A 22,797-nucleotide genomic window follows, 5' to 3' on the forward strand; every position below is an offset into this window, starting at 1 on the left:
AGTCACACGCAGACTAAATAAATTGAGGAAAAGAAGTAACTAAATGAAACAACAAAACCATAGGCCCCAGTTCCTTGTCGCCGCAGAGAATGGGAAGGGAAAAACCGACACGCGTCGGGGAAAAACCTTCAGTCTCTTGCAGCTTGCGGGCAAAATTGAATGAAAAAAGAAAGACACAGAATTTGGAATAAGATGAATAACCACAGCAGACACCTTCTACTTCTTCCCACCTCGCCCGCTTGGGCCTGGAGGACTGTGCGGACCTGGCCGCTTTGGGGTTTGGCCTGAAGCCCCAGGTTGAGATCCCGCAGGTGGATGTCCTGCAGGTGGAGGCCCCCCTGGTCGTCCCATCCCGGGAGGAGGAGCAGGAGGTAGGTCTAGTGGGTTGAATGGGTTCGGAGTCGGAGTCGGAGCTGGCTCAGCCCGACGCGCTGCGGCACGGGCGTGTACACTGTCAACCATTCCTTGAGGACGAGAGGGAGGCAATCCTGCTCCACCAAACTGGGCTAAATAAGCGTCTTGCCTTGGAGGTGATGGATTTCCACCTGGCCTGCCCGTACCCGCTGCGCTGCCGGGCCTGCTGTGCTGACTGGCGGCTGAAGAGGAGCTCGAGCTCCGCACAGACGGGGTCGCCGATGTTCGTCCTCGCATGGGCGTGGTGGCAGCCGACGAGAAGCCCAAAGCACGAGGAGGAGGTCCGTCCAGTCGAGGGACGGGTTCCGTAATGGGGTCAGAAGGCCGTGAAATTGCAGGAGGGACTTCGTAAGTAAGAGAGCCGCCAGCGTGCAACCCGCTGCTCTCTCGACCTGGGGTTGTGGTATAGTTGCTGCCTCCCGAGCCTCCTCCTCGCCTGCGAGGTGTGCCAGAGTAGTAAGACATGTTCAGTTGGGCTGTGGATTGGGCTTGGGTATGATGTTTGACTGATGTTCGAATGAGGATTGCTTGGACTGGATGGCTGAGGAATTGGCTGGCAAGAAGGAGGTATTTATGTGTCGAGTTGAGAGCTGTGATGCAGCATCATGTTGGTATCGAATAATGCTTTAATTAGGGCTGTGAATGGGAGTGTCTGATAGAGGTTTCATCAGTTCACATACCTTTGCAACATACATAATGAAAGAGCTACTGCTATTCAACTAACCCTGCTACGTTGTTTCACCTATGAAAATGCTCTTTGCTGTATTCAGCTGGGATGTACCTGGACCACTCAATGAAGTTGAATGAAATCACATCAAATGAAGATGGAGTTAATTCACACATAACCTGGATATTAGCCATCTTGTATAAACAAGCTTCCGATGCAGCGAACAATGAAAGAAAGCTTAGATATGAGCTAGCACAATAAGAAGCTAAGTTAACTTACAGACTATTGTCCGACCCATTGTGACTCGCTATTGATTGCCAATTCATGCGGTGGAGATGCCTGCCATGCTGACTCCTCCCATGAAGCCATTCGTCATTCTCCAAAGGGTCTGGTTACTGCCATGAACCCTAAGTGACTGTAAGAGACAAGATCAACTGCGGGAAATCATAGGGGATACGGCAGTGGGGAAGTCTGGGACAGACCAGATCCAACCCCGGAGTAGTCGATCTGCGTTGTATACTTATTATGATGCTCTATGTTTCCGAGTAACCCAGGACTGCTCTCACTACTACACCACCGGTCGTTGAACCAACATGACTGTTTACTATTTCAAAAGACTCATATCGCATCCACAGTGCCGGTGTCTTCAGTTCGCCGCTGGTGAGCCCGTCGGGGCTGAAGAAGGCTTGTCCGATCTTCTCGATGCTGCCATCCATTGTCTGGACGTTGATTTCACGAGATCACTAGTCGCCGCTTTGTATATGACCTTCTCGGGCTTCTCGGTGCTATTGGACGTCTTGATCAACCGGTCGAGGCCGCATCGGTAAGCCTGTGCGAAGAAATGGTGTTCATTCCTAAAGCATCATCGTATCAGCGGTCACTCAGTAATTGGCTTTTGAGATGTCCTACCCATGGATCCAAGTGCCGCCTATGTCAAAATCCTCGCTCACGGCGGAGGCAGTCCAGGTCCGACCTCTAATGCGATCGCGGGCGTCGACCAGCAGACCGTTGGAGCCGTGAGCAAGGGAGATGTCGCGGGCTGCAGTTAGGCCAGTGAATCTGGCCCCAATCACAATGGCATCGTATGAGTGTTTTAGGTCGGATTCAGGGGTACTGGGGATAACTGTCTGGGTCTCAAGGCCGACGGTGACGGACGTGGGAGTCCATTGAAGCCTTCCTTGATGCGAGGCACTGTGCATTCACTTGCTATTCAGATACAATAGCAACTGGCAGATTTAGAGCTCTATTGATGTTCCCTCACCATTGTGTACCATTAAAAACAATAGGACTCTATTGGAGTACGGAATGATTGACACAGATTGATGCCCTCCCACTGCCGAATCGGGGCACTTGCGTATTCAACAATTGACTTCCCTAACAATTTTCTTTGAAGATGTCCACCAGTGCTTGTATTATACTTCCAAATAGGCGTCACTACGACTAGCCCATGTCGCTATTCGGTAACAATGAATTGGTGACTGGCTCCGGCTCGACAATCACGGTGCTCAACCCTGCGTAAGTCCCGCTCCTCAGTACCATCTCATTCACACACTTATTCTCTCATCTTGCAGAACCAAAGATCCAACCCTCAACTTCTGGCTACAATCAACACCTTGGAAGATGGAAGGCCATTCAGCGCAGCCTTAGAGGAGGATCTCGAGAGGTCATACCAGGTGTTCAAGTACCACGGCGGCGCTACTAACAAGATCAGCGGCGACACCATCGAGGCATCGCCGGCCAAACTGGCGTATGTACTGCACAAGTTGCTGGACATCCGCAGCCAGATCATCCCCCGGAACTATCCCTTCACGATACTCGCCCGTAAGATCGCGCCGGCTCCGGGATGCGGAAATACCGTCGTGATCAAGCCAGCAGGATAGCCCGAGAGCTTCCTGGTCAGTCGCTCCCTGCGACACGTAATGCAGCCGGTTGATCTGTTAGCTGCTCATTGCGACCTAATATAGGGGGACCGACTTTTCCGGCTTTTCGGGGCTCGAGGCATTTTACAGGTAACCTGGTGTCTAGATGAAGGGACTACAGGACGAGATCTGATCTGTTCCAGGCCCTCTGGCATAGTCTTAATGCAGTAGTGGAATGCGAGAGTTATTCACGATGGAGATGCGGAGGAAGTCGTCCCCATATGCATGATTCATGCATTTAACCCTAACTTATCATACATTTGGCACTATCGTAGTCGGGACTTGAGGCTCAGGTTGCAGGGCCGGCGGAACTCAAAGTCAAACAGCGTGTGCACATGGTCTTTGTCGTCGACGCGAAGCCCGTCTGGCTCAACCACCAGCCTGTTCATCCCTGCAGACCGCAGTCTGTATGTTGCCGACTCCAGCCATGGCCACCTCAGAGCAAGCCACCGGCGCCCTGTACCTTCCTTGGTCATAGGAGGCATAGTTATCCTCTGCTCCTTTCCCTCGCGAAGCCATCTGTCCACCTGGACGCTCGCATGTCGGGGGATGTCTTCCCGGTCGCCCAAGTCCGCCTGGTGACACGTCTCCATTGGGGTGATGCGAGGGACGCTACAAGCCTGAGCTAAGTCCAGAAACAGGTTGTTGAATGGGTCGATTTGCGGGTCCAGCACCTCTTGACCTGGGATTCCAATGGCCCTGTACGCCCTGTCCTCCCTGTCCTTCGTCATTATATTGGTTCGGACCCTGTGGAATGTACCGTCTGCATTGGCTGAGAATGCCTCCACTTTAAACACCCAGTCAGTCTCTGTCATATGCCGGCAGAAACCGCAAAGACCCCTTCACTCTCGGTCCAGGGCACGATCCGTGACTCCACGTAGTGCTGGGACACCCAGCGGTGCTTGTCTTGACAAAAAGGGGCGTCGAACCTCTGCAGTGTGCTGCCGTCCTCGGGGTTGATGACCAGGAATCCCTCCAGCTTCTTCTGGCCAGGGTGTACATGATTTGGCGACTCTGGCGATGTCTCAGTTGGCGGAACACTAAAGACGACCAAAACTTCCCGATTCCCAATCCGACGGACACAGAAGCTATTAGAGGGCTCCCGGATCCGGTGGTAGTCCCTGACGTGCGATCTGTAAAGGAGGGTACCAGTCGCCAGCTCGTGGACTAGGAGATAGGCCTGATGCATCGACCCTTCTTCCCTCTGGACAGAGTAGAGCCTCGTTGCTCCAATGCCCCGGATCTCAGGCCAGTCGGTGAATGGCACCCCTGCCTCGCTTGCGCGGCGCCACAAATGCGTTCCAGTTGATATCGAGACGATTCTGTCCCTAAAGGCCATGGTCAGCATGGAGGTTTCTGAACAATCTCCCCAACCGGAGCACTTACAAATAGCCCGAGTGATTGGACACTCGAACAACAACGTAGCCCCCCGGGCTGACGTGCACAATGGTGTTTCCAGATATATTGCAGTTGCAGGAAAGGTCCCAATATCGAGTTCGATACGGCGAGCCATCAGCTTGGAACCCAAGACGCTGCCCATAGAGCCTATGTCGCACTACCCAGGCTGCAAAGTCTCCATTAACCTCCAAGGACTGGGCGTTTTGAATGATTCGCACACTCGAAGCCCGGCCGGATGCGATTTTGTTATATTTCTGAAGGTGCACAACTAGGCCTGTTAGAAAAGGGCCACCGTGAATATTCGAATTACTTACCATTTCGCTTCACCATCGCAACTTGCCGTTCCATCGTCTTTGCTGCCCCAAAGTCGGGTCTCAATGACTCTGGGAGATGCAGGTAGTGCCCCCTGGCAACCATCCAGCGCTGCACAAAGGTCTTCCAGCCCTGGGACACCTGCTCGCAGCGAGCCAAGTCTGGTAACTCCAGGTAGTCAAAGATCAAACTTGCACAATCCCAGGGCAAAGCGCTTAATAGGGGGTCTGGGGGTAAATGTCCTGTCTCTTTGATCTTGCGACGACGCGCGCTACGAGTCTCTACCTTCGTCTCGGCGATATTGTCCTGGCTGGCCTTTCTCTTTAGCGGCATATTCGGTCAAAATAGTGATGTCTCAACTAGCACAATGAGTATCGATCTCGAATGAAACGCGGTCTGTCTGGCGGTTATGTCCTTGATCTCTCACAGCAAGGTTGTCAGTACATGAGGGACTGTCTAACAAAGGAACTCGTCGTTTTAATGTCAGTATGTGTGTCTCTGTTGCCTTGTACTTGCTGAATTATTAGCCAACTTAACAAGTTCGTAGAGGAGGATCAGTGAAGGCTTTTGATAAGAAGCCCTTCATAGGTGTGGTATGAATGTGAATGTGACATAATAACTGAATACACTGACTTTTACAGTTTCTGCTGTTGTATCATATAATGGCATGTGTATCATATGATATTCATTCTAACCTTGCCTGTGTCAGCTTTGGGTTTACAATATTAACTTCCGACGTATGACCAGAGATAAGTATTACGGCTATGGTAATAAGCCTCTGGCTTCCGGTGAGATGGTATGGTACATGTGGCCAGTCTTTCTGTACTGGTTGGTACATCGCATAATTCAAAGTCCAGCTTTTGCCCTCGACGCAGCGAATTGTATGGCGACTGTAGGAAGCAGAGCAGCGACAGCAACAACAGCGCACATCACGCCTGCAGCACCAGACAGCTTCAGGGTTTCGAACATTTGCGGAAAATAGAACGGGCCAATCTACGAAACATGTTAGCATCTCTCTATAAAACAAAACAAGATCACTCACAAATCCAAATATCTGACGGTAGAGGTTGATGCAAACACCCACATCGGTAGACTGCTCCTTGTAGCTGTCCACCGCGAACGAGATCAAAATCGTGGTAATGATCTGATTGCCAAAGCTTGCAATGGCCGCTCCAATACAAGGAGTGACATTCCAGGTACTATCGGCTTTTTCCAGCTGGAAGCCCCAGACCAGGAGGCCGGCAACGACCGTCGCGTAGCCAATATACGAAAGCCACAGGCGATCTGCTGAATGGAAATACCCTCTCTTTCGCTTCAACATCATCAAGAACCAATCGGAAATAGGTCCGCTCAGCTGTTCACCAAGCACGCAGCCGATAATTATGGCGATGAATTGTAGACCGATCTGTTGGGCGTTGAAATGGAACTTTTCCCCGAACGCGATGGGCATTTCCACGATCAGGACGATATTCGCGTAGCAGAAGACAATGCAATGGGCGATAGCAGGGATAAGGACTCGGGTATGTCGTGAGAGAAAGACAGGCTCGATGAACTCGCGCAGTCGAAGGGGACGAGGATTAATGCGTCTGGGGACGAACTTCGCAAAGAACCCCCTGCTGGTACTGTTTGGCTGTCCGGGGATGTACAGCGTCTCCTCGCCGATAGCTACATAGAGAACCAACTGCACGAAATTCACGATGGTGAAGATCCAGAAGATCCACTGTACACCGGCATGTTGAGACACAAATCCCATGATGAAGGGGCCGCAGGGCGTCCCCAGCGTGAGCAGCAAGGTCCACCAGCCCAGCTTCTGCGCTCGATGTTCTGGCTCGCACAGTTCCGTAATCACTCCGCTGCCGATTCCAAACGGCGGCGATATAAGGATTGCACCCAGTACTCTTGAAACCATCTGGGCGGCGTAGGTGGTAGATCGGGCTGATCCAATGTTGCACAGCATGCACCCAAATACCGACAGCAAGAAGACATGGTATCGGCCGTATATTTCTGTAATTGGCTTCCATATGAACGGGGCGAGGCCGAAGAGGAGGATCTACGGAGAGCTATTGTCAGCAGTGGTCACCATCAAGCAGCATAATACGCACCTGGACTGAGGTCAGGTAGCTCGCCTCGGGCACTGTGATGCCATACTCCTCTGCCAACGCCTCATAAGCAGGGATGATTCCAGCGGCAATGAACGTTGCAGACATCGAGTGGAACGCGACCATCAGGATCTGGGCATTTTTCTTCCACGATGGCCAATTCCGAGGACATGCAGGATCTTCCACGTCGAGGGCCCCTTCCATTGGCTTTTGCGGTGAGGGGACGACATTCTCCGTATGAATTGAATCCTGGAGTTTGTTGCTCTGAGTCTCTGGCGCAGACATTGTTGCAAAATTCAAAGCAAGTAGCCCTAAGTCTCTCGTACACCTTAACTTTGTCAGTGGGCCATCAACCGGTTAAATGCCAGTGCCCCCATTCCGCTGTGGGTGCATACACCCCACGGGGACTCGAAGGGTCTACCATTGTAGATAGGATTAGATGGGTCTCGTCGAATTCTTCAATCTCTGGTTCGCTAATATAGAATGACCCAGATATGTAACTTTGGCAGTGGAATTGATTCCGATGGCGGAATGCGGACCGCGCTGTATCCGAGGCTATACAAGCCACGGAGTCGCACCCGAAAGTTTCGTGGCGGGGTGAGTCCCGAACATCCAATTGATGAACACAAAAGGAGCAGCTCGGAGTCCATCCCGAGTCGCTGTCACCCCGCAAAGGACGTGGATGTTACGGGCTGGGAGTCTGCCTCTACCGGACTTGAAGAGTCGTCGTCGCCCTTTCCCTCCTACTTTGGCTGTTTGTCCTTGGTTGCAAGCCAGCCCCATCTCAGGTAGAAATACGGCAAACTCACATGGATACACAGGTAGAAGCGTGTCTCACGGATCCTCGCTGGATCAATAAATCCAACCTCGCAGGATCGCAAGCTTTCAAGGACAGATTGACAGTCTCAGATAATATCCGGGGATCGTGCCCAGAATGAAGGAATGCCACCCCAATAGAGTTGAACCGTGCGCTGAATTGCCCCTGATGCTCATCATATCCTGATAGAGAGATCCAGTGCAGACTCTGAGCCACCGTTGATGTCGGTGTATGTTGATCTGCTCGCACTCGAATAAACGCCCTCATCTGCTTCCTTCAGCTCAGGTATAAAGAAACATATTCCATTTGTTGGAGCCCTCCAACTAGTTGTCTTTGAAGTCGAAGCATTGACATAGCAAGACACGACCCCTGAGGTGCATGCCACTGCGACGGCCAACATCGCGACCAGTACGAAGATATATTCCAGAAGCGTACCCATTGCCCAATGAATATCTTTTTGATTATACGTATGCATTATAATAATTCAACTTGGTGTGGTCTGAGAACTGCCAGGAGCAGGGTGTAAATATATGAAATGGTATATATATAACTGGACCGAATGCACAAACACCTACCATTCAGGTACCATCGAATGGGAAACATACTTACGTGCGGCCATAAAAGACGAGGAAATCTCAATACTTGAACAAGGCTATAATGTAAAGCTCCACCACTATCTTGCAATCAATCTTGTCATCAAAAACTGAGTATTGTATGCTAATATGAGATGAATGTCATAGGTGTCATTTATCATAAATCAGATGAATATTTAAACACTGAACGACAGCCCACCGTTAGCAGAAATAATACTTCCAGTGCACCATCCAAACTCGGGATTGCAAATCGTCGCAATCAGGCCAGCAATCTCCTCTGCGTACGCTGCTCTGCCACCAAACTTGTTGCCCAGCTCCTTGACCTCGTCGCTGTCGGTTTCACGGACAGGAACCAACGGGGTAAGGGGGTTCCACCGCGCAAGGCCGTACTTCACCTCGTCAGGCGCAGAGAGATACATATCGGTCATGACCGGGCCCGGGTTGATCGAGTTGACGGTCGCGCGCTCAGCCAATTCACGAGCCCAAACCCTCGTCATGGCCTCGATGGCGCCCTTCGTACCAGCGTACAGGGTGGTGTGCTCTGTACCAACCTTGGAGTTGATACTCGACAGCATCACAATGCGCCCAGAGCGATCTGTGGGGAGATAGTCCCTGCAGACACCGGTCAGGAGAATCGGACCCAGCACATTCACCTCGTAGATGCGGTGGAACTCGGTAGGGTCGACGGTCTCAAGGGGCCCGATGAAGAGAATCGCAGCATTGTGCACGATTATGTCGATCTGGAGCTTTCCAGTCTGCGGGTTGGTGAACTTTTCCTTCGCCGCCGATACAATGCGCTCGCACTCCTCTCTGGTGGTGATGTCTGCGCGGATTGGGAGCGCCTGGATGCCGAACTCCTTCTCGAGCTGAGCGGCAAGTGTCGCAGCTCTCTCGTCAGAGGACGCGGTGGCATAGTTGATGATCACATTGCAGCCCTTGCTGGCGAAGTTGCGGGCGATCTCAGCACCGATGCCTGGCGACGGTTAGGATACTGGTGTACGCAGATCGACTACAACTTACTGCGGGCGGAGCCGGTGACAAGAGCGAGCTTGCCCTCATAGATGCGAGGAATGCTACTCATAGTGACGGTGCAATTGAAACACTGAGCGTACGAGGTGGGATGGTGCGACGACTGACGACGGGGTGGTGCACATTTATATCCGGTCCACAATCCACACACGGCCAGGCTGGCACCAGATGGTCCACTTTGAAACGGCCGGGGAAGGGGCCGAATCCCTCGCTAATAATACGGTTTACTATTGAACCTACGGGTTTACTTTTCGAGTTGCTGCCGCGTTGTTGCCGTCAGTTAGCGTTGCCCATTGATATCTACAGTCGGAGTTTTATATACAGAAAGACTACCACTTGGAAAGGAATCCTCCGTCAACCGGAAGACTAACGCCGTGAACGTACGACGAGCTGTCCGAAGCCAGCCAGAGCGAAGCCTGGGCGACCTCATGGGGCTGACCGAACCGGTGCAGACTGCTGACCTTGGGCGCGAACTCGTCGTGCGTTGTGCCCATGATCTCCAGGGCCGCAGCAGACATCTCGCTCTGCATTAATTAGCATTAGTTTGTACCCTGCAGCCCACGTGGGAAATTGCTTACAAAAATAGCTCCTGGGGCCACGGTGTTTACCCGAATGCCGCTGGGACCTCCCTCTGTGGCTGCGTGCTTGGTCAACCCCAGAATGGCGTGTTTTGATAGAGTGTACGCCGGCATGTTGGGCTGCGGCATGTACGCGTTGATCGAGGCAATGTTGACGATTGAGCCCCTGGTGCCCTGCTTCTTCATCTGCTGCATCTCATACTTGCAGCAGAGCGCAGTCCCCGTCAGGTTGACATCTATCAGCCGGCGCCAGTAGTCCTCGTCTGCTTCGAGGAGCGCCGTCTTGTCAGGGGTCATCGCGGCGTTGTTGATGGCTACATCTAGCTTGCCGAATGCGCTGACAGTCTGCGCGATGAGGTTCTGGATATCCTCCGACTTGGAGATGTCTGTGCGTACGAAACGAACCTCGCCAAGGGAAGAGAGCTCCTCAGCAACCTGGGCCCCCTGTTCGTCCCTGACATCGGCGATGACCACCTTTGCCCCTGCGCGGAGGAAGACGGAGGCTGTGGCCTTGCCCATGCCCTGGGCGCCACCAGTAATGATAGCCACTTTGTCCTTGAGGACGGGGAAAATCGGGGCCTCGGGGAAGTCCATTTTGGTTAGGAAATAAAAATCAAACGTCCAGCGTTGTTCTGAACTTGTGACAGATCAAAGGGTGGCAAGGTTGGGATTGGCTGGTGGGACAACGGTCGCTGCGCCGGACTTTATGTCCATCGTGCAGCAGCAGTCTGGGCTCGCTGACCGACTTTTGCAAACGGTTTCCGGCCCCAAACGGTGGATTAACTGGATTAGTGACACGGGAAGCAGGGGCAGAGTAACAGAGGCAGAACCCGTGGCGACTGCGAGAAGCAAACACCGTTAGGGCAATTTCCGGTCCGCAGCGCAGACCACCAGCTAAAGCAGTTTAAACAGACCATGCAAAACCAGGATCCCCAGTGGAGCCGCTACGGCCGCTGTAAGCCTTGCATCTCCAAGAGACTAACAGTCCAAGACCAGGGCTTGCGTGGGCCCTTTTTCCCTTCTCAGACTGCTCCACTGTGCCAAGCTGTCAACTGTCAACTGCCAGTGTCAAGCACTCAAGCTGCTGCATTTGACTACAATCCAAGCGGCATACTTGCTTTAAGCCATCTCCGCCAAGAGACACCATTGATCCTTCTGGTCGTGGCTTGGGACAATTCCGGTATCAGGATTAATGGCCATTCTGCTGCTAGCTTGGCAGCCCACCGGAGAGTACTTGCAGCCTTGCAGGAGCCGTATCTCGGAATTAGCTTGAGTCGCATAGCGCGTGTAATTAGGTAACAGCTGCTGCAAAGTCTGCGATAGACACGAAGATCTCGACATGGTCCCAAGTCTAGCGTTGGTGTTCTTCGCTCTCTCATGCCACATGGGCCGCTCTCCACACCCCCCGGCACGCGCACCACGTTTGTCTGCCCTGCCCCGGATGAGGGATAATCACGCCGTGCAAAGGAAGATGATAGGCGGCTGACATGACTAGGCACAATAGGGGTGTTGACAGGGGTTATTATCTGCTTTAATCAGGTTTAGGACGAGCTAATACTTAACCACCTCAGGACGAGGACTCTGCATTCTGATTTTTTCCTTCTCGCAAGTGTACGCTATCTAGGGTCTACTGTCTCCTAATTGACAACACTGGGATCAAGATGGCCGACAGACCTGAGAAACAGAAGTCTGGTGTTGATGTCCAGCCCATCGCGGCCAAGGTCGAGACCCCGGGGACCAGTCTGGTCAATATCCTGGTATGCTAGAAATCATCCAAGCTCAATGGCCGTGCTAACCTTCCAGGTCGTCGTCACTGCGTGTCTGGGTGGATTTATGTACGGCTTTGCTGCCAACGCGCTCTCCGGCTCGCTCTCCCAGCCCTCTTTCCAGGCAAAGTTCCTTAACAGGGACGATGCCACCAGCGTTCAAGATGGCATGCTCTCTGGGTATGTTATGGAGCATTCTGTATATTTGGAGCGTCTACTGACGACCCCAGTTTCCTAGGAGGTGCTTTCGTTGGCGCCGTCTTCCAGGCTCCCATTTCCAACAAGTTCGGTCGTCGCATTGCCAATCAAGCTGCATCAGTCCTTATGATCATCTCCGGTGCTCTCCAGGCTGGATCCGTTGACGTACCCATGTTCACCGTTTGCCGTGTTATCAGCGGTATTGCCGGCGGAATGCTGTTCGCCAACACTCCGGTCTACATGAGCGAAGTCTCTCCCCCGCATACACGTGGCATGCTGGTCGGCCTTGTCGGTGTTGGTGTAGTGACGGCATATATCCTGTGTGCCATCTTCGCTCTGGCCTTTAGCTTCGTTGAATCGGATGTTGCCTGGAGACTCATCTTCATTGTGCTGACTGGCTTTGGCTGCCTGCACCTGGCCTCGCTCTTCTTCATCCCCGAGTCCCCCCGATGGCTCACCGAGAAGGGCCGCGATGAGGAAGCCAAGAAGGTGCTCGAGTACCTGCACAGCACCAAGAAGGACGGAAGCGCCAAGTTTGCGCACGCTGAGCTGGACCAGATCAAGGCCCAGGTCGAGTTCGAGCGCAACACCCCGCGTGGCTACATGCACATCATCCGCACTCCCTCCCACCGCAAGCGTGCTCTTTGCTCTATCCTGCTGTGGGTTATGGGCCAGGGAACCGGCATCACCGCCATTGCCAACCTCGTCCCAACCCTGATGGGCGGTCTTGGATTCGATACGACAATGCAGCTGGGACTTGGTGTCGTCTGGACCATCTGTGCCATTATCGGCTGTGGAATCAACGTTATCCTGCTGGACCGCGTTGGACGTGTGAAGCTCCTTAGTATGTTTACCTTTTGAACCGTGTTTATATACGGACTAACAACCGCAGTCGCCGGTGGATTCGGCTCCGCTGCTATTATCGGCGTCATGGGCGCACTGTCCAAGTACTATCTCAACTCTACCTACACCCCTGGCATCAACGCCGCAGTGGCCATCTACTTCATCTTCGGCGCCTTCTTCACCTCCACCATCGAGTGCACGGCCTACGTGTACGGGGCTGAGATCTGGCCCACGCACCTCCGCAGCGAGGGCTCCACGATTGCCTTTGCCAGTTTCTTTGGCAACGCCGTCGCGTACACTGGCCCGGTCACCATGGCCCTTGCGACCATTGGGTGGAAGTACTACATGGTGTTCGTTGCCGTCACTGTTGTGTCCACCGTCGGCATCATCTTCTACTTCCCCGAGGTAACCAATCCCTCAACCTCTTATAATGAGTATAATGGATATAACCGGCTAATATCATTGCAGACAATGGGTCTCAGCTTGGAGGAAATCAACGCCAAGTTCGGAGACACGGTTGAGCTCGACCTGCAGGACGCCCTGGCTGCGCAGGACAGCAACTCTGTCTCCAACTCCGAGTCCGCCATCTCCAACAAGGTGTAATCAGTAAAAGATGCTAAGCGGGGTGTGTTCCTAGATTAGTGTAGTAGAAACTGTACAGTGTGGGTGGCGGGGCGAGAAGTATTCTGTGAATCTGCTTCTGTTTCTTAGTTTGTTTTAGAATATGCCTTTAATTAATTTGTCTCATGTTGATGACCGCAAATCCTGCCAAAGCCGTGACAAAATCCTGTAAACTGCTGTCAAATCCTGCAACTCAAGCCGAATCCTGCTACATTAACGACTCGACGATGAATTTGGCTGCATTTGGCTTGTTCTGTGCAAGGCTCCCACCCCTGCCGCCACCCGCCTTAGGTCAACGCCACCAGTTAACTAACCGAAAACTCTCACGGCAAGTCACAGACAAAGCTCACGGTTGGGACGGCTGGACGCTGATCGTGGCGGGGAAAGTGGTCTTCGCATCCGGCACGGGTCGAAGAGTCCACGACCGCGTCGACTGTTCTAGATGAGGCCCGGTTTGTGTCCCACCTAGGGCTCCCCCGAAAGCAACTCCCTCCGACCTGCACGGAAACCCCACGGCGAGCAGCCATAAGAGGAGGCCACTGCCTATCTATGCTCGGTAACTTACGAATCGACGATCCGCGCCGGAATTCTCAAAAATCTGACAGCCCGCTAGTTAGATTGGGCGGGTCTCAGCCAGGCCAAAGGATTTGTTGGAACCCACAGCGTTCCACCATGGCCCTCAAGGCTGTTTCAGCCGGAGCTCGTCCGGCTCCAGTTCTCGACAGAAAGTACGTACGTCCGACTTGACATATCGCACGATCAAGGTCGGCCACTCGTGTATTGGGCTACAATTATAGCCTGTCCTGCGTGCCCCCACTGCTGCCGGGGCAGGTCCGGCTACTATCAGATAATAATAATATAGTCGCCCCATTGCTGGTTACCTGGCCTGACACCCCTGCCTCTGCACGGGCTGGCGACGTTTAGCTGCCCCGAATACCGCGCTGAAGGGATTTTCTACACTCGCCGGACTGCTTGGCCCATCCCCTCAGACTGGTACGGATAGCCGTTAGACTATGAAGTGAAGACGGGACCGTTGAGATCTAGCTGCAATCAGGCTGCGATCACCGCTGCCAGTCCCTGGATCTTCGAGTCAAATTCTATTGATCAGGCGCGTACTCCGTGCTCTTGTCACTTGCCTGTGGTCTCGCCCCTGACCCCTTTGTTATATTAGCCCAGTGCGTCCCGAAAACCTGGTTGATATATGAACCATCCAGAGCTTGGACTGAGTTCTTCTCGTATCATCCCCTGTACGTTCCTCCACCAGCAAACATGGTTCTGCGGGAAAAGGGCCCGACCCTTGTCGGGGTCCTCTGGATGGAGACAGTGATATGTTTGATCGTGCTTGGGCTGCGGGTTTACACTCGAGTCAGGATTCTTCGCAACCCTGGCTGGGATGACTTGTTGCTGGTGATAACGTGGGTACGCTGCCGCCATTCCCTCCTGCGAACGCTCCCCTCTGATGCTAACCCGGTCTGAAGTTTTTGATGGTGGCCTTTGCAGGATTATGTACCGGATCTGCTGCCTATGGAATGGGAGTCCATGCAGAGTTCCTCTCACAGCATGAGACAAGCCGCGCGATGCTGCTGCTCCTGAGCGGCCAGAGCGTGGTGGCCATTGCCATGGGCATTAGTAAGTTCGCGGTGGGTGTGTTCTTGCTGCGTATTGTCGTCAGCAAATGGTACGTTGAGCATCTCAGCCTTTCCAGAACCTCCTAACCACGAATAACAGGCACAAGGCATTTCTGTGGTTCTGGAACATCAGCATCATGGTCCTCAGTATTCTGCTGGCCATTACGGTGTTTGCACAGTGCACACCGGTCCAGTCAATCTGGGACACGAGAATCCCCAAGGACAGCTGTCCGTTGAGTCTCACTGTGATTGCAACCGTCATGTGTGGTAAGTCATGAATACCCACTCACCATCGACTGCATGCCATGAAGTATCTGACACCAAATAGCATGGTCTGCGGCCCTCGACTTTGTGCTGGCTCTGTTCCCCTGGTACGCCCTCTGGGGCCTGAACATGAAGCGCAAGGAAAAGATCACAATCTGTGCATCTCTCAGTCTGGGCATCTTGTAAGTCTGAAGATCTTCCCGCCGTTCCCTGCTAACAGCATCAAGTGCCGGAGTCTGCGGTGTCATCCGGACCAGGACCCTCGACTCATTGTCCCAATCGACCGAATACCTATGTATGCTCAGATAAAACCAATTGTCCCTCGCACAGCTAACAGAGAATAGATGCGACAACCGACTCCGTCATCTGGACCAACTCCGAACTGACCACGACGATCGTCTGCGTCTCCGTCCCTGCCCTCCGTCCTCTCTACCGGTCCATCCGCGGCCTGGCCTCCTCCAAGGACGCCTCGAACTACAACAACCTCGGCGGTTCCTACGGCAAGTCCAGCGCCAACCGAAGCAGACAGCCCAGCTACGGGATGGACACTCTCATCTCAAGCAGAATCCAGGGCGACGACGGTCAGGACTGCGTGGTCACCAGCAACGGCAAGACGGTGGAAATCGACGACGGCGACGACATCGACACCAGACGCATCCTACCTAGAAACAGGGACACCGCGCAGAATATCTACCAGGTGAAGGAGGTCATCGTGTCGTACGAGGACCGCAGGAATGGCGAGGGATCTGTTGGCGAGAGCATGCCCCCTCCTCCAGTGAGGGCCAGGCAGCATATTTGATTCCTTTTGTGGACAGAAGAAAGAAGAAAAGAAAAGAAAAAAGACAAAGACTTCGATTCAATATACTCCGTGGTGGCGGTGGCCATCTCTACTTGTACTCTATAGTAATGATACCATTTGATTTCTGAGCCACCTCTTCCTGGCATTTAACCTGAATGGAACTCTACGGGGGGTACGTCCTCGACTTTTATGTTTAGGATCATATATTCCACGCTGTAGAAGGTATGTTCGACCGTTTATGACCAGGCAGCTTGATGTACAAAATCTATTCACCTCGTGATTATTGACATTTAACACGTTAACTAGTCATCATCCACCCTCTCCCAATGTTTGATAAGACATCCTTGTTTCACTGGCCAAGTTTGGTACTTGCGCCTACAATGATCTATTGAATACGTTATGCAGTCTATTATTGCAGTGACATCCAAACAATCAACAGCTTGATCAAACCGTATATTGGGACGGTTCGTGAAACAGTCCAGATCACGAGTTCAGCTTGTACTTGCTGAAGAAGTCGACAATACACTCTGTCGCGTCAAAGACATAGTTCCCCATGGGACACTGGTCTGGATGGTCTTCAAAGTCACTGTTTCCCTCTTTACTGGGCCAGCAGTGGCCGTTATTGCCCTCGCGATAGTGCTGAACAATCCCATCCTTCCCACCACAGTTCCAAACGACGTGCTTCACCACCGGATCCTCAAAGACAGTCTTATTCTCCGCCGGGGGAGCGTTCTGCTCGCACCCATTGTTCTCGACCCAGAGGTTGAGGATATCAATGATAGGCACCTTGCGGTTCTCATTCGTATTCCCATCAATAGGCGCCGTGGTATCGCCCTCCCCATGGAACTCAAGGAAAGGAAACCCTTCATCACGATCTGCAGGCTCACAAGGGGGCACATCCGGTGCAGACTCAGCGTCATAGTACGCACCACTGACGGAAGCAAACGCAGCGAAACGGGCCCTAACGGTATCATTGCACGCGATGACATTAGTAAAGCCGCCACCGTTGGACTTTCCAACCGAGTAGACTCTGCTCGAGTCGATACAGAGCTTCTCCTCCATATGCGTGAGGAGCTGGTGCGTGAAATCCAGATCGTCCGGGTGCGAGGCGTCCGCCTTGGGATTCGACAACCAGTACCCATTCTTGCTATTGGGGTAAACGACTACTGCATCCTTGTTGAATTTGGGATTCGAGAACTGAGACAGGGCCTCCTGTGAAGCCATGTCCCTGGTGGCGCCATGGAAGGAGAAATACAGCGGGGCGGGCGTGCTGGTGTTGTATGTCTCAGGGATGTAGAGGATGTACTCGCGGTCGCTGTCGGGCAGATGCAACGACTTACTGGAGCCAGGACTGGGGAAGGCTGGAGGAATGTCGGTGTCGCAGCCGGAGTCTGCCAGGGCCAGCTTGGCCAGGCCTGCAAGGGCGACGATGGAGGAAATGTGCATTTTTTGCTCTCAGCAAATGGTCCGAGCCAACATCCCCAAGACGCGGCTGGCAGCAGCCTTTTAAACTGCCTTAAGCCAGCCCATGGAAGGGCAGACGCGAAGGACCGGCCTCCCCGTCAGCACGACGCTCCGCTGTACCCCGAATAAGCCAGCGTTTCCTCCATGGCGTGCAGCGAACAGGTCCGGAGGATGGGGACGTGCACCCCTTGATTGCATATAAATCCACCAATCACGCCTCATGCTTGACCGATTTCTCAGCTCAGATTGCCGAGTTTGCGGGGAGAGAATCCTGATCGAGTGCCGATCGTGGGGCTGTTCTCGCTGTCAGAGTCAGAGAGTCAGAGACTCGCAAACACTCGCGTGATCGGTGAGCTCCGATCGAGAAGATCGTGATATCGACCCAGAGTGACCCACGGTGGTCGTCGGTTCGTTGCGAACATCTCCATTCAGGGAATATCCAGGCAAGGGCTCTCTAACTGCATAAACACTGATTCAGCTGCGCCACTATTGGATCCTCCTTACTTCAGCATGTCAACAACAGTCCTCAGTCAGGACAAAAAGGCGCGAAATGGTTTCTCAGTATAGGCTTTTTTCTGTTTGCAATACCGGATGCGAAGCTGCAGCTCAGTGGTAGCAGCCTTCGAAACTATATGGACCAGCCCTAACCTCACCGGTAAGCGTGTCTGCCGGCGCCGTCAAGGCCCTTATCCCCAGGGAAATTCCAGACAATCATGTTTCCTATCCAGGAGCCTATATCAACTAAGCGTTGGATTCTAGTGCTCACCTGTAACGTCTATCGGCACAATGAAGCTATCCCAAGGCTGATGCCCTATTCTCTTTCATAGATTATCCAGATGACCGTGTCGCAAGCTTCTCCTCTACCCACTCTGCATCAGCCTTACCCTCCACTAGTCCAGTAATTGCAGCACCCAGTCCCGTGCAAACATGGTTCTTGAACGCCCTGGTCGAGATTCGCGCCTGGAACATGTCATCCAGCTCCTCCAACGACCGATCCTTCGTCTCAGGAACCATGAGCCACACCCAAGCGGCAGCAACCACCGAGAACCCCCCGTAAATAAACGTCACAGCGCCACCCAAATCGGCCTGAACATACGGGTTGACAAAGTTGATAGGAACCGAAGTAACGAAACTGCCCATAGAGGCCAGAAACAACGTGCGCTCTCGCAGCTGGCCAGTCCCAACCTCGCCGGCCACAACCCAGCATCCAGGGCCCCAGGTAAATCCGTAGATGCAGTACCAGAGAATAAGAAGGGCAACAGACGCCTCGGCCGCTGTGGCGGGGTAGTTCCCAGCAGTCCCTGTACTCGTTGCTACCCCAGTACCCAGCATCGTCCCAGCCAGCAGGATAGATCCCAGGAACAACGACGGTCTTCGCCCGATCTTATCAAAAGTAAGGAAGGTAATTATATGCACTGCAAAGCTGCAGCCCGTCACCATAAGATTACTGCGCAGCGGGTCCGGAAATCCGAGCTGCTCCATGAAGGTGACCACAAAGTTCTGGATGAATGAGACACCCTGGGCCTGTTGCAGGATCTGCACTCCCATGGCGATAATCGTGCGGCGCAGATTGGTGCCCTGGAAGCAATCCCAGATAGACGTCGCGCGGTGAAGCTCGCGCTGTTCGAGGTCTTGCGCTTTGAGCAGTTCGACTTCTTGTGGGATTGTCTCTGGGTGGTTTGATAGTGACCGCAGCACTGCTTCAGCTTCGTCGTATCGGCCGCGGTAGACCAGGTATCTTGGAGACTCGGGCAGAAAAACAAAGAAGGTCACATAGCCGATGGGAACGATCAGTTGACACAGAATGACAATCCTGTCTGGTTAGTTTGTATGCGCGAATGCTTAGTTAGTGCTTACAGATACTGCCACTTGTCTTGCCGGTTACGAGACAAATAGACAACAATTGATGCGAGAAATACTCCCAGCGAGTTGAAGAAACTGTAGAGAGCGAGAAATGCACCTGTTGCCGTTAGTATCATTGGTTGATAGTGAGGAGACACTTACCCCTGATTCTTGGAGGAGAGCATTCAGACAGATACAAAGGGACACAGTTCGATGCCAGCCCTATCCCAGAATACACAATAATCCGACCAACAACCAGCTGCCAGAAGGAGGTCACTGCTGATGCCTCCAAGGTAATACCGACGGACATCAACGCGGACATCACAAGAAAGGCATTGCGACGCCCGAGCGTGGTAGTCACGAACGGAGCGACGATGCACCCGAGAATGATACCAGCCGACCCGGTCCCTGTTCCCACTGATGTTTTGTGTGATGGGATGCTGTACTGGCCAAGCTGATCGTCCCATTCTCCATACTTGCGCTGGAACTCCGATAGACCCAGGGCTCCTCCCCACCAGCCATTGTCGAAGCCGAACCCCATGGCGCCGAGCGAGGACACAGCCCCGATGAGCATCAGTCGCCCATTTAGGTCCTGGAAGAGACTGTAATTCTTCACTGCATCGAGCATATTGATAGATAAGACAGATGCGCCTCTCCCATGCTCTTCGTTTTACGCCTCCATTTATACATTTCATCTACCCCAACTTCCCAGCCCAACAAGGCAACTCTTAGCACAAGGAAAGGCCAAGCGCGCGGGGCGTGGGGGTGATTGAAACCAGGTAGTCTGCACCATATATTAAACATCCAAACACAGGCACCAGTTTGAGTTCGACCGTGCATCCTTCATCATGTCTGTTCAGACCACGGTGGTCCTACAATCAGCGCTCCTCAAGTCTGCCGCAAACCTCACTGCGCAAGCTGCCAACTCAAAGCTCACAGCGATCGACTGGCAGTCTGTGGCTGAATTCGCCATTTTCGGCCTGATACAAGCACATCTGAACTGCCACTGGCAGCGGTTCCTCGAGGATACTTTCCCCACACTCTCCCCTCGAGCACCGGACAAGACACCGAGAACAGCCTGGCACAATGTCCTCTTCAAGCTGGCGATAGACCAAACCGCCGGTCTCTTCCTCATGAACACCGTCTTCCTCGTGTGCACCAGCGCGGTACGACTATCCAACACCAGTCAAGTCGTGGCGGAGGTGAATCGCAGGATCTGGCCGTTGATCCGGAACGCGTGGAAGATCTGGCCAGCCTGCGCCCTGGTCAACTTCCTGTGGGTACCGGTGGAATCGCGGGTTCTAGTAGCATCCTGCGTTGGATTCGGCTGGAATGTCTTCTTGGCTCTGTTTATGCTGGCGAAATAGGAAAGTTGAGCCTGGGTTATAGGACTGGGATGTCGTCTGTCGGAGAGAAGGCCGCGCAGTTGGAGATGATCAGCGGCGCTTATGCATTCCTGTTCTGCTATTCCTATTTAGAAACGTAGCCTGCGACTGGTTTGCTATAAACCCGAGCTGTCTATATCGTTCGTATTGTTCATCCCGCATAAAATGGCTTGGTGGAAAACAGTCTCCTGGGCTGCCCTGGTCCTCTGGGCTCGTGTATCACTTCAATCACAATGTCAACTCGCGCAAGAAGACAACCCACGTATGTTCGTACTCAGCGATATCGCAAACGAGCCAGATGATGCGCAGTCCCTCGTTCGCCTGCTGGCCTACGCCAATGAATTCCACATCGAAGGCCTTGTCGCCACCACCAGTATCTGGCTGAACGACACGACACGACCAGATGTAATGCACGAAATTGTAGATGGCTACGGACAGTCCCTGCCAAATCTACAAGCCCACGCAACCGGATGGCCGTCGGCTGCAAATATCAAAAAGGTAATCGCCTCTGGTCTCCCAGTCTACGGCATGGACGGAGTCGGCGAGGGCAAAGACAGCACAGGCTCCAGACTCCTCGTCGAGGCAGTCGATGGCTCCGACGAGCCCTTATGGATTCCCATCTGGGGCGGTGCATCTGTTCTCGCCCAAGCCCTCTGGCACGTCAATGCAACCAGACCAGCTGCAGAGATCGAGCGCTTTGTAAAGAAAGTCCGCGCGTACTCAATCTCCGACCAGGACAACACAGGGCCGTGGATCCGGCGGAACTGGCCACAGCTGTTCTACATCGCGAGCGTCCACCACTTCAACCGGTACGCCGTCGCCGCCTGGGGAGGAATGTCAGGCGAAATGTACTACCACTTCCCATGCAACGCGGACAACGAGGTAGTCTCGCCGGAGTGGGTGCGCACGAACATCCAGAATACAGGACCGCTTGGGTCCAAGTACCCGGACGCCGAGTTTATCCTCGAGGGCGATTCGCCGTCACTGCTGTACATGATCCCCAATGGACTGTCGGACCCCGAGCATCCGGAATGGGGCTCATGGGGGGGTCGATATGGCCCGGTCGCGTACGGAGAAGGCCACTTTGCCGATAGTGTCGATACACTGGTGGATGCAGAGGGGCGAACGATTATGGGCTCCCATGTTACGATCTGGCGATGGCGCGAGGCCTTCCAGAAGGACTTTGCGGCGCGCATGCAGTGGACGGCGACGGGTGAATATGATAAGGCCAACCATGCACCGGTTGCAGTGGTCAACGGTAACCCAGGACGACACGTCATTGAAATGGTAGTCGAGGCCGGCCAAGAGGTTATTCTCGATGCCAGCGAGTCATGCGATCCTGATGGGCGTGCTCTCATGTTCAAATGGTGGCAGTACCGCGAGCCGTCGTCGAACAACAACACGCCCAGACGAGATGTGGCAGACCTCGAAATCAGCCATCCGGAGTCCCCTTCGACGACTGTTACGATTCCACCCGAAGAAGTTCTTCGTCGACCAGGGCGGAATGCGCAGCCGGAGAGCGACAAGCACCTGCATTTGATTCTGGAGGTATCGGATGGGGAGCTGGTGGCGTATCGGCGGGTTATACTCACTATCGAGTCTGTATCTAGGCCGGGACATGATGAGCTGTAGGATCCATATTCCAGCCCTGAGTATACACGACTAGTGTTGATTGTGGTGGATATACGGCATGATACAGTAAACGCAGTGGGCGTATTACTCAGACTGCATATTGTTATCTTATCGCATCACTGCTGCATGCCATAAGATGACAAGGAAACAGCTCGCGCCTCTTCGAGCACTAAATCAGCCACAAAATGGTAGTGCACTGTGTCGCATGATCCTTGTCTATAAGACAGATTGTCTGTTACACAGAGTCTAATATCTTCGTCCGCATGCACTCAGTTTCTGTCTTTGGCGTGATCGGATATATATATATATATTTGTTCATGTCGCTGCATAGACGACTACGCTCGACATTCCCATGACAATACTACAAACAAGCCATCCAACTGTCCTCTACGGGCTTTACATACCATCCTATCTGTATCCTCTTCAATCCTTCTTCACTGTCCTTCCAGTGCTGTCTGCGTGGGGGAGGCACGTGGCTAGCCTGTGCCAAGGCGCTAACCGCACTAAACCAGTACTAAACTAGCGCAAA

At 53.2% G+C, this 22,797-nt stretch overlaps 14 protein-coding genes across 14 annotated transcripts; 5 read left to right on the top strand and 9 right to left on the bottom strand.

Moving 5' to 3' along the window:
• Positions 1–216: 216 nt before the first annotated feature.
• Positions 217–1,379, bottom strand: APUU_50059A (uncharacterized protein; the record flags this gene model as incomplete). The annotated part of the gene is made up of 2 exons (XM_041705014.1): positions 217–1,004; positions 1,361–1,379. 2 exons carry the CDS (start codon positions 1,377–1,379, stop codon positions 217–219), a joined length of 807 nt encoding a protein of 268 aa, XP_041557542.1.
• A 348-nt stretch (positions 1,380–1,727) lies between these two features.
• Positions 1,728–2,280, bottom strand: APUU_50060A (uncharacterized protein; the record flags this gene model as incomplete). The annotated part of the gene is made up of 2 exons (XM_041705015.1): positions 1,728–1,935; positions 1,991–2,280. The coding sequence occupies 2 exons, from the start codon at positions 2,278–2,280 to the stop codon at positions 1,728–1,730; spliced, it is 498 nt and encodes a 165-aa protein (XP_041557543.1).
• Positions 2,281–2,528: 248 nt separating this feature from the next.
• Positions 2,529–2,961, top strand: APUU_50061S (uncharacterized protein; the record flags this gene model as incomplete). Its single annotated transcript, XM_041705016.1, has 2 exons — positions 2,529–2,596; positions 2,661–2,961. 2 exons carry the CDS (start codon positions 2,529–2,531, stop codon positions 2,959–2,961), a joined length of 369 nt encoding a protein of 122 aa, XP_041557544.1.
• A 305-nt stretch (positions 2,962–3,266) lies between these two features.
• On the bottom strand, positions 3,267–3,731 carry APUU_50062A (uncharacterized protein; the record flags this gene model as incomplete). The annotated part of the gene is made up of 1 exon (XM_041705017.1): positions 3,267–3,731. One exon carries the CDS (start codon positions 3,729–3,731, stop codon positions 3,267–3,269), a length of 465 nt encoding a protein of 154 aa, XP_041557545.1.
• An 80-nt stretch (positions 3,732–3,811) lies between these two features.
• On the bottom strand, positions 3,812–5,043 carry APUU_50063A (uncharacterized protein; the record flags this gene model as incomplete). The annotated part of the gene is made up of 3 exons (XM_041705019.1): positions 3,812–4,328; positions 4,387–4,666; positions 4,713–5,043. 3 exons carry the CDS (start codon positions 5,041–5,043, stop codon positions 3,812–3,814), a joined length of 1,128 nt encoding a protein of 375 aa, XP_041557546.1.
• A 513-nt stretch (positions 5,044–5,556) lies between these two features.
• APUU_50064A (uncharacterized protein) lies at positions 5,557–7,094 on the bottom strand (the record flags this gene model as incomplete). The annotated part of the gene is made up of 3 exons (XM_041705020.1): positions 5,557–5,703; positions 5,753–6,760; positions 6,813–7,094. 3 exons carry the CDS (start codon positions 7,092–7,094, stop codon positions 5,557–5,559), a joined length of 1,437 nt encoding a protein of 478 aa, XP_041557547.1.
• A 1,301-nt stretch (positions 7,095–8,395) lies between these two features.
• On the bottom strand, positions 8,396–9,300 carry APUU_50065A (SDR family NAD(P)-dependent oxidoreductase; the record flags this gene model as incomplete). Its single annotated transcript, XM_041705021.1, has 2 exons — positions 8,396–9,192; positions 9,240–9,300. The coding sequence occupies 2 exons, from the start codon at positions 9,298–9,300 to the stop codon at positions 8,396–8,398; spliced, it is 858 nt and encodes a 285-aa protein (XP_041557548.1).
• Positions 9,301–9,577: 277 nt separating this feature from the next.
• On the bottom strand, positions 9,578–10,420 carry APUU_50066A (SDR family NAD(P)-dependent oxidoreductase; the record flags this gene model as incomplete). The annotated part of the gene is made up of 2 exons (XM_041705022.1): positions 9,578–9,772; positions 9,827–10,420. 2 exons carry the CDS (start codon positions 10,418–10,420, stop codon positions 9,578–9,580), a joined length of 789 nt encoding a protein of 262 aa, XP_041557549.1.
• Positions 10,421–11,487: 1,067 nt separating this feature from the next.
• On the top strand, positions 11,488–13,236 carry APUU_50067S (uncharacterized protein; the record flags this gene model as incomplete). The annotated part of the gene is made up of 5 exons (XM_041705023.1): positions 11,488–11,583; positions 11,630–11,772; positions 11,823–12,634; positions 12,683–13,038; positions 13,102–13,236. 5 exons carry the CDS (start codon positions 11,488–11,490, stop codon positions 13,234–13,236), a joined length of 1,542 nt encoding a protein of 513 aa, XP_041557550.1.
• A 1,287-nt stretch (positions 13,237–14,523) lies between these two features.
• On the top strand, positions 14,524–15,945 carry APUU_50068S (uncharacterized protein; the record flags this gene model as incomplete). The annotated part of the gene is made up of 6 exons (XM_041705024.1): positions 14,524–14,673; positions 14,733–14,932; positions 14,983–15,149; positions 15,211–15,328; positions 15,374–15,441; positions 15,491–15,945. The coding sequence occupies 6 exons, from the start codon at positions 14,524–14,526 to the stop codon at positions 15,943–15,945; spliced, it is 1,158 nt and encodes a 385-aa protein (XP_041557551.1).
• Positions 15,946–16,428: 483 nt separating this feature from the next.
• Positions 16,429–17,391, bottom strand: APUU_50069A (alpha/beta hydrolase family esterase; the record flags this gene model as incomplete). Its single annotated transcript, XM_041705025.1, has 1 exon — positions 16,429–17,391. One exon carries the CDS (start codon positions 17,389–17,391, stop codon positions 16,429–16,431), a length of 963 nt encoding a protein of 320 aa, XP_041557552.1.
• An 846-nt stretch (positions 17,392–18,237) lies between these two features.
• Positions 18,238–19,879, bottom strand: APUU_50070A (uncharacterized protein; the record flags this gene model as incomplete). Its single annotated transcript, XM_041705026.1, has 3 exons — positions 18,238–19,222; positions 19,267–19,369; positions 19,414–19,879. The coding sequence occupies 3 exons, from the start codon at positions 19,877–19,879 to the stop codon at positions 18,238–18,240; spliced, it is 1,554 nt and encodes a 517-aa protein (XP_041557553.1).
• A 220-nt stretch (positions 19,880–20,099) lies between these two features.
• On the top strand, positions 20,100–20,618 carry APUU_50071S (Mpv17/PMP22 family protein; the record flags this gene model as incomplete). Its single annotated transcript, XM_041705027.1, has 1 exon — positions 20,100–20,618. The coding sequence occupies one exon, from the start codon at positions 20,100–20,102 to the stop codon at positions 20,616–20,618; it is 519 nt and encodes a 172-aa protein (XP_041557554.1).
• Positions 20,619–20,801: 183 nt separating this feature from the next.
• On the top strand, positions 20,802–22,268 carry APUU_50072S (uncharacterized protein; the record flags this gene model as incomplete). The annotated part of the gene is made up of 1 exon (XM_041705028.1): positions 20,802–22,268. The coding sequence occupies one exon, from the start codon at positions 20,802–20,804 to the stop codon at positions 22,266–22,268; it is 1,467 nt and encodes a 488-aa protein (XP_041557555.1).
• Between the last annotated feature and the right edge of the window lie 529 nt (positions 22,269–22,797).

Source organism: Aspergillus puulaauensis, chromosome 5 (assembly GCF_016861865.1).
Source record: "Aspergillus puulaauensis MK2 DNA, chromosome 5, nearly complete sequence".
In the NCBI taxonomy this organism is placed as follows: Eukaryota; Fungi; Ascomycota; class Eurotiomycetes; order Eurotiales; family Aspergillaceae; genus Aspergillus; species Aspergillus puulaauensis.